At 37.1% G+C, this 17,756-nt stretch overlaps 1 protein-coding gene across 1 annotated transcript; it reads left to right on the top strand.

Annotated features, from left to right (window-relative positions):
* The first annotated feature begins 13,038 nt into the window (after positions 1-13,038).
* On the top strand, positions 13,039-14,157 carry LOC130713141 (uncharacterized). The gene has a single exon (XM_057562937.1). The coding sequence runs from the start codon at positions 13,039-13,041 to the stop codon at positions 14,155-14,157; it is 1,119 nt and encodes a 372-aa protein (XP_057418920.1).
* The last annotated feature ends 3,599 nt before the right edge of the window (positions 14,158-17,756 follow it).

The following is a 17,756-nucleotide window of genomic DNA, read 5'->3' as shown; positions in this document are numbered from 1 at the left end:
GCTACTATGGTGTGTTTTTATTGGTCAATGGGTTTCTTGGTTGGTCCCTGCTGTGTTTTTTTTCTTTCAATATTTTAATCTTTTTATATATTGAAGAATCATCATCAATATAGTACTAATTTAGATTTAGGGAAGATACACTAATCGGAAAATATGTTTTATATAAAAATTTAAAATTTTTGAAATCTTTGAGTTTTGCTTTAATTCAAGTTATTATGATGTGTCAATAATTTAATTAGAATGTGTATCACAAAATATCTTCTCTTTTGAATTTAAATAAATATAGTATAAGCTACTTGATTTAAATAATTAATGAATACGAAAGTGATTATTTCAAATGAAAAATCTGCATCAGAATTATAATATGTTAATATCTTCTTGACTCTCTAGTCGAAAATTATGTTTTATTTTAAAGAAAAATTAAAATCTAAATGGATTCTGTTTATTCAAATTATTACTACTAGTGTTTTTTACCCGCGCGTTGCACGGGAAATACATCTATTATATTTGATAAGTCAATTAATACCTTGATCATTAAAAATATAATAAACAACTGATGAAATAGAAGAGTATGAAATGATGAGCAAAGTGGACAAAAAGTCTTAAATTAAAACCCTTGTTGCATAGATTGAACTTCGTACAATTGAATAACTAATAAAAAAATTGGTTAACCAAATATCAAATTATGCAAAACATATTAGGGGATGTGGTTTAATGATGGCTAATAAACAATAGCTGATTTAATCTACAATGAAAAAAAGAGAAAAGATTATTTATGTACGTGATTATGCGAGTTCATTTTTTACACAATAAAATAAACTAAGTTTGACCCATATCAACATGAAGTCGTTTCACATTCTTCATGAGCCTAAAGACAATAACACAAATTATAGATATGAAGAATCACCAATAAAGCATTCAGAACACATTTTAATCTTAGAAAAAAAAGAATGTACCACGAAATTTGTTATTGTATTTGATACATTAATTAATACTTAAAGAAGGTACTTTCTTGTTAAAATATATTTCTTCCCGTAGGAGAATTTAACTCCTATAATAATTTGTACAAAAAAAATTAATGTGGACTATATTATTATGTAGTAAAAAATTAACATCAAACTATATTATATATTATATTATGTTTTTCTTGTAACAAAAAAAATTCCGATGAAATCTTATTAACATTTATTTTTATGTAGAAGTATTTTCATGTAAAATATTCTTCCTATATATAAAAGCTTTTAGGCTCTTTCTAATACATTTAGATCCAGCTTCTCCTTACTCTCAGGATGCCTGAAAGTCTTTTCTCAAGTCTATCTGGTGGGTAATATCGATGAAGATGATGACACCCACCATACCTTGCTTGCTTCAAGGTCGATCTCTTGTATCCTCCTCCTGCCGAAGACTTTAAGAGTAAACCTTGCCATTCCAACTTTCATCTATCGAGTTTCAGTTGCTTTTTCTGTTGATCCAGGTGAGAAAGCATACTAATGCAACCTCTGCTTTTGTCTATCTCCCAATATAAGAAGCATGTTGCTTTGCTCTTATAGTAGTACTAATAGGCGTACTTTAGAACAAATTTCTAGCGAAGGTCTTGACAGTTTGGAACTGAAAGGTTTGGTTCATTAATAATATCTAGTAGTTTCATCATGCTATTCTGCTTTTGAGCTTGTTGTACTTACCGGAGCATTTCTGCGATAAAAAAATTCAGAATAGTAAAGAAGTCGTAGTATGCTCCCTTTACTCGCTGTAGTGCTCAAGTGATAGCTGAGTGCATACTGTTAGCATCTGAATTATATATAAAAGACTCTTAAAAATAACTACTTAATTCTCCATTACAAAGAATATACATTACATCAGAACCTAATTATTATTTGTCAGTGACATAAGTGTCGAAAATAATAGTAATGAAAATTTCGAATGGTGTGGATAAGGGTTAAAAGTCCAATCTCATAAGAAAGAAAAATCTCCATTTACATCAAAATCTCTCTCAGATTTCTCTACCTCACTATCACCACCGTTTTTCTTATAAATTATCCACAAACACACTCACAAATTCCACACAGTACCTAACATCATATGCAAATTTTGTTTTCACTACAACCAGAGTCTGTTCTCTGGCATAAAAAAGCACTTCATAAAGTAAGAAGGTATCACATTTTGAATTTAAAATTTTAAAATATTTATTTCTAATTAAAAAATCAAATGAAACTTGCTTCCAAATCAGCAGCAATCCTAGGTGCTATTCCTGATTGTTGTCCAACTTTAACATGAATTAATATGAACTCATGCTAATTCAAATGAAACTTGCTTCCAAATCAGCAGCTTTCAGCCGTATCTGCATTCTAAGTAACAGAAAATCAAGAACTCATGAAGTGAGATTGATAGACATGTTAGAGTAGGATAGACTAAAGACCACCAAACATAATAGCAATATGTGCAACATCAATCTAGCTATGATAGTGCAAAGATAGCAATCAAATTTGCAGACAGATATGAAAGCCAAAGAATGAATTGAAGCCACTTTTTGGCTATGGCCTTCTAGTGGTTTCCATAACCAATCAGATCTATTTGTAAGGGGAAACTAATCACATGTTACTAAAGAAGATGAATGGAAGAAAACCTCTCTAGAAATTTTAGACCCATTATATTTGGTTAACGGCTAAAACAACTATTTGCTTTATGTAGCACTGTTGTTGAAAGTACAATAACCAAATCAAAAACATATGCTGATACTAAATCGTAATGTGATAATTGAAGGTGTGAAAAACGACTAGAAGGGGGGGTTGAATAGCGTTTTCAATATAAAAACTTTCCCCTTAAGATTTAAAGTAAATCTTTTCGGTTTCTCTAAGATAGATGGTGCAGCGGATAAAGATAGAGAGAAGAGAAAAGCACACAAGTATTTTATCCTGGTTCACTTGATAAATCCCTCAAGCTAATCCAGTCCACCCGTTAAGGTGATTTCTTCCTTCTTAGAATGAAGGCAATCCACTAATCAGATAATTGTTACAACTGCACTTGAAACCTACAAGTGACTAACAATACACTGACTTAGCTCACACTAAGATTCACTCTCTTAGTCTTCTCTAGGATCCGATCAACCTTGATCTCCTAAAGGAATCACCACTAAGATTCACTCTCTTAGTCTTCTTAAGGATACTGACCTACCCGGTCCCTTAAGGAAAATCAAACAACTGTTTGAGGTTGGTGTTTACAGAGGTTTGCTTCTAAATAAGCTGAGTGTAAACTAAATAAGAACAGATGAAGAAAGTAGAGGCTTGAATCTTTTCTTGTATTGCAGCTCTTGGTTTTTCTCTCACTTTTAGCTTTCTTCTTTTCTTCAGCCTTTTATAGTCCAAGGTGCAAAGGATATTTCTGTTGAGAGAATATGACCGTTGGAGGGCATTTCTGGAACTTCCAGAACCTGCTGTGGCTGAACCTTGGTAGGTAGGCTTTTCAGAATAGTACACTGCTCTTGTACTTCTTGATAGAGACATTTGCCTTTAACCATTGACTTCTGATCAGAGTTATGCTTCGTGTTGGAACTTGTGAAGCTTGGTGATCAGAGTCAGAGGGATGCTTGGATCCTCTGACCTTCGTAACTTCTGCTTCTGGACCTTCAGAGCTTCTGGACCTTCAGAGCCTCTGGTCCTTCAGAGCTTCTGGTCTTCAGATCTTCTGATCCTCAGATCTTCTGATCCTCTGATTCTCAGATCCTCTGATCTTCAGATCCTCTGATCTTCAGATCCTCTGATCCTCTGATCTTCTGATCTTCAGATCCTCTGATCTTCAGATCCTCTGATCCTCTGATCTTCTGACGAATATATCTTCTGGTGTCAGAATCAGAACCTGTTTGTCAAAACACTCAAGACAAACATTAGAGTATCATAGTTGTTCATCCACAAATAAATACTTGTTATCATCAAAACATAGAGTTGTACCACATGACCAAATCTTGATCTTACAATAATTACACACTCATGCAAGCAAGACTTCCAATCACACTAAAGTTTGATTAATTGAACCATAGTAGAACAATGATTAATTATAAAATCTAATATTGCCTTCGAAAAGTGACTTTTAATATATGTAATGATGATAGATAGATGTAGAATTGATGAACTAAGTCAGTAAAACTATATATGCATCACAGTAGTGAAACACCAAACACACATCTCTATCTCTTATCTGGTGAATATATACATATGCATCACAGTAGTGCAACACCAAACACACATCTCTATCTCTTATCTGGTGAATATATACATATAATGGATTGAGAAAAACCTCCATGAGTACTGGTCTCACATGTTTCGTGGCTTACTTGAAATGAGAGCAAGATAAGATCTTGAGTCATCAATCATGTTTCATATTCAGCTAGCTGAGAATCAGAGAGTGTAGTCAGAAAGAGGTATGCACCTCATTGTCGTTCTGTACCTACGGATAAATTCATGTCAAATGTTTTCAGGGAAGCCAAGGAAATCAATTTATTGTTAGAACATTGGTTTAGGCGTTTAGCATATTAGAAAGGATAGCACCAGTTTTAAAAGTCTAACCTCAATAGTATAGCTTGAGCGAACAAAGATAAGCAGTAAAATCTCATCCATGATATGTAGTTCTGTAGTTGTAACGGCAAGCACCAACAATAATAATTAATTTCCTCGGTGCAAGAAGCAGGCAAAAAGAAAAAATTACCAAATAAAAAAGTTGCAAGGAAAAAAATCTACAACTTCTCCTTTCTCTCCGCTCAATTCTTTCACTCCCTCAATCCACTTCACTGACAATGATTAGGTTAATCAAAACATACACAGATCAATGTTTCACCTCCTATAACATAGGACACAAATTTTAGATGCAAATTAAGAAAAACGAATAAAATAGAATCACATACAAAGGAGAATCAGAAAACATAAAAAACAAATCAAAATATGGCAAAATTCCATATAGAATATAAAATGGACTCACCCTCCATGGCTTCCAAAGAATCTCTTTTGGTGGAATATCTATAAAAAAAAACCTGAAGAAAAGAATTTGAAATTAGCATGGCAAGTGATGAACGAAATTGACCTTGAAGTCAAACATGAGTGAATGAAAGTTAAAGGTAAAGTAAAATAAAATTGAAAAAAACCATAACATATTATGCAAGCAAAGGAAGAAAATAATTTGAAACCTTCATCTGCAACCTTCCCAATCAGTCCAAGGCAGCAAATCGGAGGGATGCGATTGCAAGTCGATGGCAAAGTGGTTCCGTTGAGAGATGAGACGATTTTGTGGGGGTGGTTCCGTTCAGTGGAGAGATGAGATGAAAATTGCATGGAGGAGATGAATTCCATGGAGGAGATAGTGGAGGTAGGCAGGGTTTTAAGAGGGTTTTTGCTGATGGGATGTATTATTGATTAAAATCAATTATCACAGATTTTATAATAAGATAAAATCATGAAATAAACAACATAAATCATAATCAAATCTAAAATTTAAAAATGTACTAAATAAATATAGATAAAAACTATCAAAATCTAGCAAATCACAATAAAAACTCATAAAATCCGAAATTAATTAAAAATCCGAAAATTCAATAAAAATACCATAAAAAATAATTAATACTCTAAAAATAAATAATAATATAAATTAAGATAAAATACAAAAATAAACAACATAAATCCTAATCAAATCTAAATTTTAAAATGTACTAAATAAAAATAGATAAAAACTATCAAAATCTAGCAAATCACAATAAAAACTCATAAAATCCGGAATTAATTAAAAATTCGAAAATTCAATAAAAATACCATAAAAATTAATTAATACTCTAAAAATAAATCAAAAATAAATTAAGATAAAATCAAAAATAAAAAACCTAAATCCTAATCAAATCTAAAATTTAAAAATGTATTTTTTTATTAAGGAGAAATAAGGTAAGGAAAAATCAAGGCACATGTGGCAAGTGGGGCCAAGGAGAAAGAGCTTACATGTAAAATATTATGTGAGAATTAATCTGGGAGCGACACGTCACTAACTTGGCCTGTGAGAGCGGCATGTCATGCTAGGCAAGCACCAACAATAATAATTAATTTCCTCGGTGCAAGAAGCAAGCAAAAAGAAAAAATTACCAAATAAAAAAGTTGCAAGGAAAAAAATCTACAACTTCTCCTTTCTCTCCGCTCAATTCTTTCACTCCCTCAATCCACTTCACTGACAATTATTAGGTTAATCAAAACATACACAGATCAATGTTTCACCTCCTATAACATAGGACACAAATTTTAGATGCAAATTAAGAAAAACGAATAAAATAGAATCACATACAAAGGAGAATCAGAAAACATAAAAAACAAATTAAAATATTGCAAAATTCCATATAGATTATAAAATGGACTCACCATCCATGGCTTCCAAAGAATCTCTTTTGGTGGAATATCTATAAAAAAAAACCTGAAGAAAAGAATTTGAAATTAGCATGGCAAGTGATGAACGAAATTGACCTTGAAGTCAAACATCAGTGAATGAAAGTTAAAGGCAAAGTAAAATAAAATTGAAAAAAACCATAACATATTATGCAAGCAAAGGAAGAAAATAATTTGAAACCTCCATCTGCAACCTTCCCAATCAGTCCAAGGCAGCAAATCGGATGGATGCGATTGCAAGTCGATGGCAAAGTGGTTCCGTTGAGAGATGAGACGATTTTGTGGGGGTGGTTCCGTTCAGTGGAGAGATGAGATGAAAATTGCATGGAGGAGATGAATTCCATGGAGGAGATAATGGAGGTAGGCAGGGTTTTAAGAGGGTTTTTGCTGATGGGATGTATTATTGATTAAAATCAATTATCACAGATTTTATATTAAGATAAAATCATGAAATAAACAACATAAATCCTAATCAAATCTAAAATTTAAAAATGTACTAAATAAATATAGATAAAAACTATCAAAATCATGAAATCACAATAAAAACTCATAAAATTCGGAATTAATTAAAAATCCTAAAATTCAATAAAAATACCATAAAAAATAATTAATACTCTAAAAATAAATAATAATATAAATTAAGATAAAATATAGAAATAAACAACATAAATCCTAATCAAATCTAAATTTAAAAAATGTACTAAATAAAAATAGATAAAAACTATCAAAATCTGGCAAATCACAATAAAAACTCATAAAATCCGGAATTAATTAAAAATTCGAAAATTCAATAAAAATACCATAAAAATTAATTAATACTCTAAAAATAAATCAAAAATAAATTAAGATAAAATCAAAAATAAAAAACCTAAATACTAATCAAATCTAAAATTTAAAAATGTATTTTTTTATTAAGGAGAAATAAGGTAAGGAAAAATCAGCGCACATGTGGCAAGTGGGGCCAAGGAGAAAGAGCTTACATGTAAAATATTATGTGAGAATTAATCTGGGAGCGACACGTCACTAACTTGGCATGTGAGAGCGACACGTCATGCTAGAAGTTGTTCTTTTCTAATATATATTGATTATAGTTTTCCGACGCACCAAAAAAAGTTATTACTATAATAAACGTTGGTGGAATCACTTGAGTAACACGGTGCCCAAGGTGTGATGCAGAAATTGAAAATCTAGACCATTTGTTTCGACAGTGTACTCAAGCACATATGCTATGACAGCAATTTGGGGTCATCCTCCCTCTCATGGATGGGGGTGTCGTTCCAACTTTGGTTCGCAGGTCTTCTGCAAAATCTTGAGAGCATGCGGGCTATCTTAGTTGTATGGTACGGTGGAACTGGCACTGGAGGAATAAAAAGGTGTTTGGAGAGGATGTGTGACACTTAAACCAGGTTCTTAGTAACGTTATGGTGGATGTGATGTTATGGAGGGATTGTCTTGGGCGGTCGTGAGGCATTGCCAAGGATATGAATGCGAGCAGCAGTAGCACGAGGGGCACGACTTCTGCCCATTATATCACGGTGGATGGGAGCTAGGATCCAGGGATAGGGAGGATGGGGCAACGACGGTGCTCCGTACCTTAGATGGGGCTTGGCGGTATGCAATCTGAGAAAGTCGTGGGCATGGTTCTGCGTTTTCTACTGAACTTTGAGTAATTGAGTTGGGTCTTGAGCATGCTTGGAGCCTTGGCATTCAGCGGTTGGTTTGTGCATCAGATTGTATGGAGGTAATCCACATTCTACAGGCTCTGGTTGTGGTGGACACGTTCAAGGCTCGGGCTCGGGAATAAATTATGCAGGTTCGGGAATGGCTATGTAAGGAATGGAATGTCTCTTTCATCCATATCCCGCGTGAAAGGAATAACGTAACATATTTTCTTGCAAGTCTCTTTCATTGCGCCGGATTTGGGGACAGCTGCCTTCATTTATTTATGTGTCATTATATTTAGACGCTTGTGCCTAGTCTCTTTTGCTTTGTTTAATTTTCCTCTTATAACAAAAATATTATTACTATTATTGGTGTCATGAATTTATTTTGAGTGCATATCAGGAAATAACTTTTTTCTAATTCAGATGTTTTACCTGAAAATATTTTCATGTTAAAACTACTAATAATATAAAGAATTGATAAAATGAATTTAGTAATTTTTAAAAATTGTTCAAATAATATATACATATATTAATATATTATAAATGTATGATAATTTGATTGTGAAAATCTATTGTACGAGATTACAAAACGTTAAAAATATAACTACAGGGTTTTTTTATAGGCAAATATAACTACATGTAATATAAATGACTGATATAAATACTATAAAAAATAAAATAAAATAAAATAAAATACACTATAGAAATTAAGATATTCTCATCACTTGAACAATAACTCATGTGGGAATACATCCCAAGGTTCCATCAAAACTCAAAAGTGAGGAATCTGGTCCAAATCCCGCACAACGAAAAAGTATCATCCCACTTTCTAGTTAAATAGTGCACTGAAATTCTTAACATATTTTACTTTACCTTTATTAGCATAAGTATATCCAATGAGTGATGTTAATTAACTTAATTAGTTCCATAATAGATAGATAGAGAAAATTAGTTAAATTCTCAGTGTACTAACTTGATTCTAGTGAGTGATATTCCTTAGTTTTGTAAATTATCAAGAACTTAGCCAGCAAGCCAACTAATTTCATAAAAAAGCAATTGCAATATTCTGTTGACTTGAATTATGCAAAGGGTGTGGAAATTGTCTTGTCTGCTTGTCTTCATGAGTGCGCATTTCATGTACAATGACTCGAGCTGAAACGCGTTAATCAAACACTTTCACTTTAGAGGATGAATGAGACAAGCGATTGGTATATGATATTAAATTATTAATTATAGGTTTAAGTCTCATTCACATATTGTACCAAAAGAGATGTAACTAGATTTTTTTTTTGAAAGAAAACGTCATTAATCAATTAGAAGAAACATGCACATAGATCAATATATCATACAGAATGAAAGAAGCGAGCCTCAGAAGAACTTCATTAATCAAAGCAGATTCAGGAAAAGAAAATGCTCCTTAGCTAGAAAATATGCGGAACTATTGTCATTCATGTGAATAAAAGACAAATCAATATAACCAAAAGCTAAAGAGAAATCATGATCTAGCTAGCATCTACAATTCTCAAATAAGAACTACCATAAAAGCCCCTCCGTCAAAGCTTAAAAAACTCCAGGCGATCAACTTCCACTCCGCTAGATGTTGCACAACAGATTGCAACCACGGTAGAACCGAATGAGGTGCGAAGATTGGAGTGCTATTTAAATTTTAAAATTTGAAATTAAGTTTATTCACTCAAAAGTCAGCTGGTTGATCTGCAAAGTACAGGGGTTTAGGGTTCATGGTTTTTAAAGTTTTTACTTCATGATCTAGATTTAGCTGTTTGTATTAGCTTGAGTGTGCATGTTTTGTACTTAATTGTCTTATCTGATTACATTGCGAAATCGCTCTTTAGGATTTATTCCCATATGATGTAAATTCCGTTGGGCGACCCTTTGGTGTTCATCCAATCACCTTTAACAAAAAAAAAGACTCTGCTAAACAAAGAGATAGGAAGAAATCAAATTATCCACCAACTTTTTTCATCAAAGGTAAAATTAAAAGCTTTAAAGCCTCTAAACCCAAGAAAACCAATAGCTTTTGAGTGAGACAATTTGTTCCATTCAAGCCAATGAATATTCCTATTAGGCACATCCTCGCTCCAATGAAACCTTCAATATGAGATCAAATGTTATCCTACCAGGCAAAGCATTACATAACATAGGCTGTAGTTGCTTTGGCCATCGCCTTAATAAGAACCTCTCTTCTTCCTCGAGATTGGGCATTCTCTCTTTCAACCTTTTTAGCTTCTTCCAAACTCACTCCTTAACAAAATTAAAAATATGAGTTTTGAATTTACCAATAACAGCACGAAGCCCAAGATAATTATCATAACATTCCACCACGTTGACGCCGGCATAGATTTGACACTTGGTATATTTCGGCAACATGAGAGCATAAATTTGTCAAAGTTAATAACCTGACCAAAAACTCGCTAAGAGGGCAAGAAATGATTTAACACGTTCTGCTTTCAGAGCATTAGCACATATACAAAAATAATATTATCATCTACAAACAACAAATGAGATATAATAATAGTAGTACTTCGAGCAATCCAAATCTCATGAAAGGAAAAATTAAAGAGGCAATAATGTTACTCCCTCCGTTCCTAATTATAAGAATTAGTTTTAAAATTTTCATGTTTCTAAATATAAGACATCTTACAATAATCTATCAAAAGGTTTTGTACTCTTCCATATTTACCCCTCACATTAATTGTATGTTTTCAATTTCAAAGTTACCACATACCATTAATTACTACTAATCCAACTAACTATGACTTTTGGTATAAATGCAATGATTATTAGTGAGAGAAAATGATAAAGGTTAAATAGGTAAGAATGTATGCATTTTTTAAAATCCAATACACTAATTAGTCATATTAAGTGTTTTCTTAATAAGCGCAATTTTTTGTAATAGGTCTTATATTTAGGAACGGAGGGAGTATTAATTAAAGCATAATAGACCTCACAACACAAAATAAACAAATACGGTAAAAATGTTTATAGTATCATTATATACTAATTAAATTAAAAAAAATGATTGTAAACAGAGTGATAAAAAGAAGTTAGTGTAAGTGAACATTTTTCCAAATGCTACTTGTTAGTAGCATTTACAACCAGTTAAGAAAGCAAATTTGCGATAACTTGCAGAAGAGTACTTAACAGTTAACACTACCAATTGTCCAATTCTATGTTCTGTAAGTTTGTTCAATTTCTCTTTTCGCTTTTAATTAGAGAAAGTTAAAACATAAAATAAACGATCGTATCTGTACATCTTTTCCTCAAACAATTTTTTGAAACAGCTTTGATTGCAACACGGAGAGAGTACATTTAGTTAATAAAAATAGCAATTTAATTAGACAAAAGCTACAAAGATCACTGGAGATCACAAAGCTAAAGCAGAGCTATATATACTATTATTTCAACCGACCAATGGAAAAAGATTAAGAGGAAAATTTGAGACTATATAATCGATCTAAAAGAAACTACAAGAGAACTTTAACATACTGTGGTACAATGTGACGTTAGCATATAAAAAATGAATGAAGTTATTCTTATGAATTAAGATTAAAATTCATTTAGGTTGCTATCATTTGATATCCAAATGCATACTTAATCAGTAAAGATAGTGTTAAAGGAGAGTGAGAAAGTAGTGTGATCATAATCTCATGAAGAATGATCAGTTCCTTTAGAGCTGGCTTGGGAGGATAGTGTTTGGTTTGGTTTAATAACACATAATTGTGAAGAAAGAAAGTAGCTTTTAGTCTCAACGAGTGTTAGCAGCCCACGTAAGGGAATCTGCTTTTTACGTCTGCTCCCATTCTTGATTTCAGAAAGTGGTAACAATTAGTGAAGCTTACTTTTCTGTGCGTGTGTATAGATAAAAAGAACTATCACAACCCAATGATCATGAAACAGCATCTCACCTGGAAGTTACTAACTAGTAACTGCTTTATGTATAGATAGGAAATGGACTCCCTAGCGTTAGGAAGGGAATCCCTACATTCATCAGTCACACAATTTAAGTCGTTGAATTAAGATTGGTCAACTCCAATCTTAATAAGATATGATAAACTGCCAGTATTTTTTAAAGGGATAAAAAAGTTAAATTATATAAAATGACTCTCACATCTAATTCTAACCCAACTCACTCTAGTACAAACATAGTAACATACCATAGTCTACAACCCAATATGACTTTTGATTTGTAGAGTAAGCTTCTTGATAGAATAGGAATGTCATGACTATTCTTCCTGTAATTATGCTGTAATCATGCTAGTCATATTAGGCATTAGTTTGACTTTAACCTATTCATTTTTATATATATTGAATTACTATCAATGAGAAGGACACCAAATTATTTCCATACTCTTCCTATCTTACATGGTATCAGATTTATCAAGATCCTAACCTAATTCTTCCGCATCAGCCGTCGCCGTGCAAACCTTCCTTGCACCGCCACCGCTGCCTCCCACGCCAGCCGCCACCGCCGTGCACAACTCTAGCACCGCCGCCGCTGTTCGCGCCCTCTCCTTCCCCGCCCAGCCGCCGCCGCCTGTGCTCTTCCCTTCAGCACCGCCGCCGCCACTGGCCTTCCTCTCCCTCTCACCCTCACTGCTTCTCTCTCTCTCCCTGTGCAATCGCGTCCTCCTCTCTCCCTGTGCAGATCTCCAAATCTCCGCCGCCCCAACCGCGCCGTCGCTCCACCAGTGCAGCCCGCGTCGCCGCCTCCCCGCCGGCCACCGCCTCCCTCCAAGCCGCGCCTCCTCCACGCACGGCCCTGTCCTTCCTCTTGCTGTGTAGCAGCCAAACACAGCAACCCGACCCGCGTGTTAGTGGGTCACCTCCACCCCGGATCCGTGCCCCAGCGCCCCAGACCGCCCGGTTCGCCCTGAACCGGCCAGACCGCCCGGTTCATCTTCAGCAGTAAAAAAAAAAATTCTTATTAATTTTTTCTGCTGATTCTCATGGCTGATTCCACTTCCATCGATGCTTCCTCCACTCCTCCGGTGGTTACCTCCGCAGCTCCTCCTTCGGCCCCGCCGGCCAAATCAGATTTTCACCCGGCCCTAGCCGTTTCGAATATTAGGAATAACATTCCTATTATTCTTGACGTGGAGACTGACCGCTATGGCACCTGGGCGGAGCTGTTCCGCATTCATGCTCGTTCTCACCGAGTTTTGCATCACATTGTCCCTACTGCGGACAAACCACCTCCACCAGTGACTGATCCTGCCTATGAGCAGTGGGCCACTTTGGATGCTACGGTCCTTCAGTGGATTTATTCCACCATCTCTGTTGACCTGATGACTACTATCATGGAGCCTGGCTCCACTGCCTTCACTGCTTGGACGCATCTAGCGGATCTGTTTCAGGACAATCAGAACGCTCGTGCAGTCACCCTCGAGCAGAAGTTCTCTACTGTTCGCATGGAGGCATTCCCGACCGTCGCTGCCTACTGCCAGCGTCTGAAGACGCTTTCTGACCAGCTTCGTGATGTCGGTGCTCCTGTGAACAATCACCGTCTAGTTCTGCAGCTCATCTCCGGCCTCACCGATGCATACAGGGGTATTGCTACTTTGATCCGTCAGAGCAATCCGCTCCCCTCCTTTCATCAGGCTCGCTCCATGCTCACCTTAGAGGAAGCCAGTATGGCTAAGATGAAACCCACTGAGTCTCATGCTGCCTATGTTGCTACTCAGCCGCGTTCTTCTGATGCCTCTTCTCAGAGTTCTGATCGCCGGACCTCCAACCGTTCACGATCCCACAACTCTAAGGGTCGTGGTGGGAGTCGTGGAAACGGTGGAGGATCCCGCAGTGGCACCTCTCAGGGCTCCTCTCCTCCGATGCCTCCTCAGCACCAGTACTTCCCCTACCAGCATTGGGGATGGGCTCCACCTCCATGGGCCATGCCTCCATGCCCATATCCTACTTCTCAGTGGACTCGTCCTTCTGCTCCTCCTCGGCAACCTGGCATTCTGGGCCCGCGTCCTCAGGCTTATGCTGCTTCGACCTCCTCCGTGCCCACTGATCTTGCCACTGCCATGCACACCATGACGCTTGCTCCTCCAGATAGCACCTGGTAATCTCACGTCTTATTCTAATTTGAGTCATCTTAATCAGAAACTGTATGTTGGTAGCAGACAGGGTATTCCAATTCAGGGTTCTGGCCACACCACCCTACTTACCTCTTATAAAACCAAGCCTTTGTCCCTTTCCCATGTCTTGCACACACCACAAATTGTTAAAAACTTAATTTCTGTGCGACAACTCACTACTGATAACAATGTTTCTGTTTGTTTTGACCCATATGGTTTTTCGGTTATTGATTTTCAGACGGGGATTCCACTCATGAGATGTAATAGTCCTGGCGACCTATACCCAGTCACTCCGTCTTTTCCGTTTGCTGGTCTAGCTCAGAGTCTCTGGCACAGTCGTCTTGGTCATCCCAGTTCTTCTGCCTTGCAGTCTCTACGTAGTAATAAGTTCATTAGTTATGAGCATTTGAACTCTAGTCCAGTTTGTGAGTCTTGTGTGTTTGGCAAACATGTTAGGTTGCCATTTGTTTCTTCTAATAATGTTACTGTGATGCCGTTTGACATTTTACACAGTGATCTATGGACTTCTCCTGTTTTATCGTCCGCTGGTCATCGATTTTATGTTTTATTCTTGGATGATTTCACGGATTTCTTGTGGACGTTTCCTTTAAGTAATAAATCTCAGGTTTTTGAAATGTTCATCTCTCTGTCAAATCAAATCCGCACGCATTTTTCCCAAACTATAAAATGTCTTCAATGTGATAATGGGCGGGAATTTGATAACAAATCTTTTCATGATTATTGTGCTGCTAATGGTCTTATTTTCCGTTTCTCCTGCCCACATACATCATCTCAAAATGGCAAAGCGGAACGCAAAATACGCACTATTAACAACATGATTCGCACTCTTCTCGCTCATGCGTCTGTTCCTCCGTCCTTTTGGCATCATGCTCTTCAAATGGCTACCTATCTACTCAACATTATTCCTCGCAAAAATCTGTCCAATCTCTCTCCCACTCAACTTCTGTATCGTCGTGACCCATCTTACACACATCTTCGCGTCTTTGGTTGTCTTTGTTATCCATTGGTTCCATCCTCTACCATTAACAAATTACAACCGCGTTCCACCCCGTGTGTCTTCTTAGGGTACCCCCTTCATCACAGAGGTTATAAGTGTTTTGATTTGTCGCACAGAAAGGTCATTATTTCCCGCCATGTCATCTTTGATGAGACTCAGTTTCCCTTTGCTAACCTGACTCCCACACCTTCCTCTACCTATGAGTGGCTCTCGGATGATATTCATCCCTCTGTTATCCACCGTTGGACTACTCAAACTCCTTCACCAGACCTTCAGCCTACACCTGTAGCCCCTTCAGCCACGGCTACACCACCCACATCCACGGCCTCCTCATCCTCTCCTTCAGATCCTTCCCCCTCATCTTCTACACCTCAATCCCCACCTCAGCCTGCCCCTCCTGTTCGCACCATGGCCACTCGCAGTATGCGTGGTATCTACAAACCCAGAAAGCTCTTTAACCTTTCTGTTACCATTGATGATCCCACCATCTCACCTCTTCCCAAAAATCCTAAGCTAGCTCTTTCAGACCCTAATTGGAAATCCGCCATGCAGTCTGAATTTGATGCTCTCATTAGAAATAATACTTGGGATTTGGTTCCTCGACCTTGTGATGTCAATATTATTCGCTGCATGTGGATTTTTCGTCATAAGACGAAAGCTAATGGTTGTTTTGAGCGTTACAAAGCTCGTCTTGTAGGTGATGGCAGGTCACAGATTGCAGGTGTGGATTGTGATGAGACTTTCAGTCATGTGGTGAAACCGGCGACAATTCGCACAGTTCTCACCATTGCCCTTTCCAGGTCTTGGCCCATTCACCAGTTAGATGTTCAGAATGCCTTCCTTCATGGTGATCTGCATGAGACGGTCTACATGCATCAGCCCTTGGGTTTCTGTGACCCCAATCATCCTGACTATGTCTGCCGCTTGCGGAAATCTCTTTACGGGTTGAAGCAAGCGCCTCGGGCATGGTACCAGTGTTTTGCAGACTATGTCTCCACCATTGGTTTTCAGCACAGCACCTCTGATCACTCCCTTTTCATTTACAGACGAGGCTCTGACATGGCTTACCTCCTGCTTTATGTTGATGATATCATCCTCATCAGCTCCTCTCATGACCTTCGCAAATCTATCATGGCTCTTCTCGCCTCCGAGTTTGCTATGAAGGATCTGGGACCGTTGAGCTATTTTCTGGGAATTGCCGTCACCAGACATGCAGGTGGACTTTTTCTCAGTCAGAGTACCTATGCACGTGACATCATTGCTCGAGCTGGTATGGCCTCGTGCCATCCTTCTGCCACTCCAGTTGATACCAAGCAGAAACTCAGTACTTCTGCTGGTACTCCGTGTGATGATCCTACTTTATATCGGAGTCTTGCTGGTGCCTTGCAGTATCTCACATTCACTCGTCCAGACATCTCTTATGCCGTTCAGCAGGTTTGCCTTCACATGCATGCCCCCCGCACAGAGCATATGCTTGCACTGAAGCGCATCCTGCGTTATGTTCAGGGTACCTTACAGTTGGGATTGCATCTTTATCCTTCTCCTATCGAGAAGCTTATTTCCTACACCGATGCTGATTGGGGTGGATGTCCCGACACACGTCGGTCTACTTCTGGCTACTGTGTGTTTCTGGGTGACAACCTCATCTCCTGGTCATCCAAGAGGCAACCCACTCTTTCCCGGTCCAGTGCTGAGGCTGAGTACCGGGGCGTTGCTAATGTGGTTTCTGAATCGTGTTGGCTACGTAACCTGCTTTTGGAGCTTCACTTCCCTCTTTCTTAGGCTACTTTGGTGTACTGTGACAATGTCAGTGCTATCTACCTATCCGGCAATCCAGTCCAGCATCAGCGCACTAAACATATTGAGATGGACATTCACTTTGTTCGAGAGAAGGTCGCCCGTGGTCAGGCGCGTGTTCTTCATGTTCCCTCTCGTCACCAGATTGCGGACATCTTCACCAAAGGCCTCCCTCGAGTTCTCTTTGATGATTTTCGATCCAGTCTCAGCGTTGGCGAACCTCCCGCTTCGACTGCGGGGGTGTGATAGAATAGGAATGTCATGACTATTCTTCCTGTAATTATGCTGTAATCATGCTAGTCATATTAGGCATTAGTTTGACTTTAACCTATTCATTTTTGTATATATATTGAATTACTATCAATGAGAAGGACACCAAATTATTTCCATACTCTTCCTATCTTACACTTCTCCAACCAAAAATGAAAGGTTACATATGGGTAAAGAAATAAAATAATAAAATAATTGATGATTGAAAATATTTGCTACATGTAATAGGAATACACAAGTATAACATGTTCATATTCCACTCTATTTTACAATTCATTTTCACTCATATTTTATTCCTGTTTTTTTCTACCATTTCTATCCATCATATCACTCATTTCTCCCTCACTATTGTTATATCTTTCTAAAGGTGTAAAGTAGAGAAATGTGAGGAAAACTTAATTTAGGAATAAAATTCAACTTTTGGGGTCAATTTGCATTTTGGATAAAGTTTGAAGCCATGTTTGGTTTCAATTCTGATTATCGTTGATGTGGATTCATCTTT

The sequence above is a fragment of the Lotus japonicus genome, chromosome 4 (genome assembly GCF_012489685.1).
Source record: "Lotus japonicus ecotype B-129 chromosome 4, LjGifu_v1.2".
Lineage (NCBI taxonomy): Eukaryota > Viridiplantae > Streptophyta > Magnoliopsida > Fabales > Fabaceae > Lotus > Lotus japonicus.
The sequence above is the reverse complement of the archived record's forward strand: the minus strand, read 5'-3'. Positions and strand labels throughout refer to the sequence as shown.

Coding starts and splice junctions, on each gene's coding strand:
- LOC130713141 (XM_057562937.1), top strand. CDS start 13,039: ATGGCTGATTCCACTTCCATCGATGCTTCCTCCACTCCTCCGGTGGTT.